Source organism: Octodon degus, unplaced genomic scaffold, assembly GCF_000260255.1.
Source record: "Octodon degus isolate 3935 unplaced genomic scaffold, OctDeg1.0 scaffold00188, whole genome shotgun sequence".
Classification (NCBI taxonomy): Eukaryota; Metazoa; Chordata; class Mammalia; order Rodentia; family Octodontidae; genus Octodon; species Octodon degus.
In genome coordinates this window covers 4,442,214-4,443,566 of record NW_004524764.1, presented here as the reverse complement: position 1 = coordinate 4,443,566, position 1,353 = coordinate 4,442,214, and the positions used below count along the sequence as shown (strand labels likewise).

At 30.1% G+C, this 1,353-nt stretch overlaps 1 protein-coding gene across 1 annotated transcript in view; it reads left to right on the top strand.

Moving 5' to 3' along the window:
• Odr4 (odr-4 GPCR localization factor homolog) overlaps positions 1–1,353 on the top strand; it is a 34,330-nt gene that overhangs the window by 13,829 nt on the left and 19,148 nt on the right. Inside the window, exon 6 of the mRNA XM_004643986.2 lies at positions 458–523. Coding sequence (XP_004644043.1) covers positions 458–523 — 66 coding nt within the window. The remainder of the gene's footprint in view (positions 1–457; positions 524–1,353) is intronic.

Below are 1,353 nucleotides of genomic sequence, written 5' to 3'. Positions count from 1 at the left end.
AAAAAAAAAACTAAGAGACCCATGCTGTTCTGTAGCAGCGGGGCTTCTAAAATATCTTTGACCTGAATGGAGAGAAACTTTGACAGTCAGCAAAGTTTATTTAAAAAGTCAAACAATAACTGTTTTGGATTTTGCAGACCATACAGCTATCATCTCTGCTGTCATAGAGTGAAAGTAGCTGTTAGTGATCATGTACATAAATAATCATGTTTGTATTCCAGTAAAACTTTATTCTTGCTCTAGAGGAATTAAAAAGTAGGAATTTTTTGTAATAGTACATAATGGTTGACATTGATTACATAAAGTAGCATATCTATTAAAAAGCTGAGTTAAAATAAGAAAGGATTGTTTCTTTTTATTAACTTAATATTTGTGAGGTAGTTCCTAAATTGTCTTATATGTTCCAGTTGCAGTCTCAACAGTCAGACTTTTTAACTTTTGTGTGTTTTTTTTTTAGAAAAAATCTAGAGGAAGTGCTCTAGCACCCAGTCATTCTTTTGATGTCCGAGTGCTAACACAGTTGGTAAATATTTTAAAATACATTGCTTCTTAGAATAACAAGAATTGAATTACTTGTATTTAGGTTTATAATTCGACAGTAAAATAATTTTAGAGGTATAAGAAATTATATGAAATGTCTAGTTAAAAGAAAGCGCTCAAGAAATGTTAAAATCTTTTAAAGCCTTTTACCTGAAGGCTCTCAAGTAGATACCTGTTTTATTTATTTATTTATTTATGGAACCAGGGATTGAACTCAGGCCCTTGTACTTGCCAGGGAAGCACTTATTCCACTGAGTCATCTCCCTGGCCCCGATACCTGTTTTAAAGATATTTATGTGGATAAACACACCTGTGTGTTCATGCATTTATTTAAATATTTTGAGTTGTAGATTTTATAAAGTTACAATTCTTAGCAATTTAAAGCTAAAAGATATTTACGCATAGATGTGCCAAGGGTTGCCAAATAATTTAAAATAGATTTATACCACCTCTGATTTGATAAAATCACAAAGTTTCGTATTTCTGTATGGCTGCTATAGTTACTGTATGGTTTCTTTGGAAATTCAAAACGAAAAAAAGCATTAACACTAATTATTCCTAAAAGTATATATGCTTTTGATTAGTAAATATCTATAATAGACAAGGATATAACCATATTTTTAGGAAACTTTTCAGTATCATACTGGACTTTGACATGGAAAAATATTACTAGGGGTTACAGTATTTTTAGCTAAATAAAATAGAATAAAAGCCAATTGACTAATGGTCATTTTAATTTCTTTATCTTATTTTTTTTAAGTATAAGAGCATTACTGAGCTGTCATTGATCTTAAGCTTCTCAAAACATGTTCC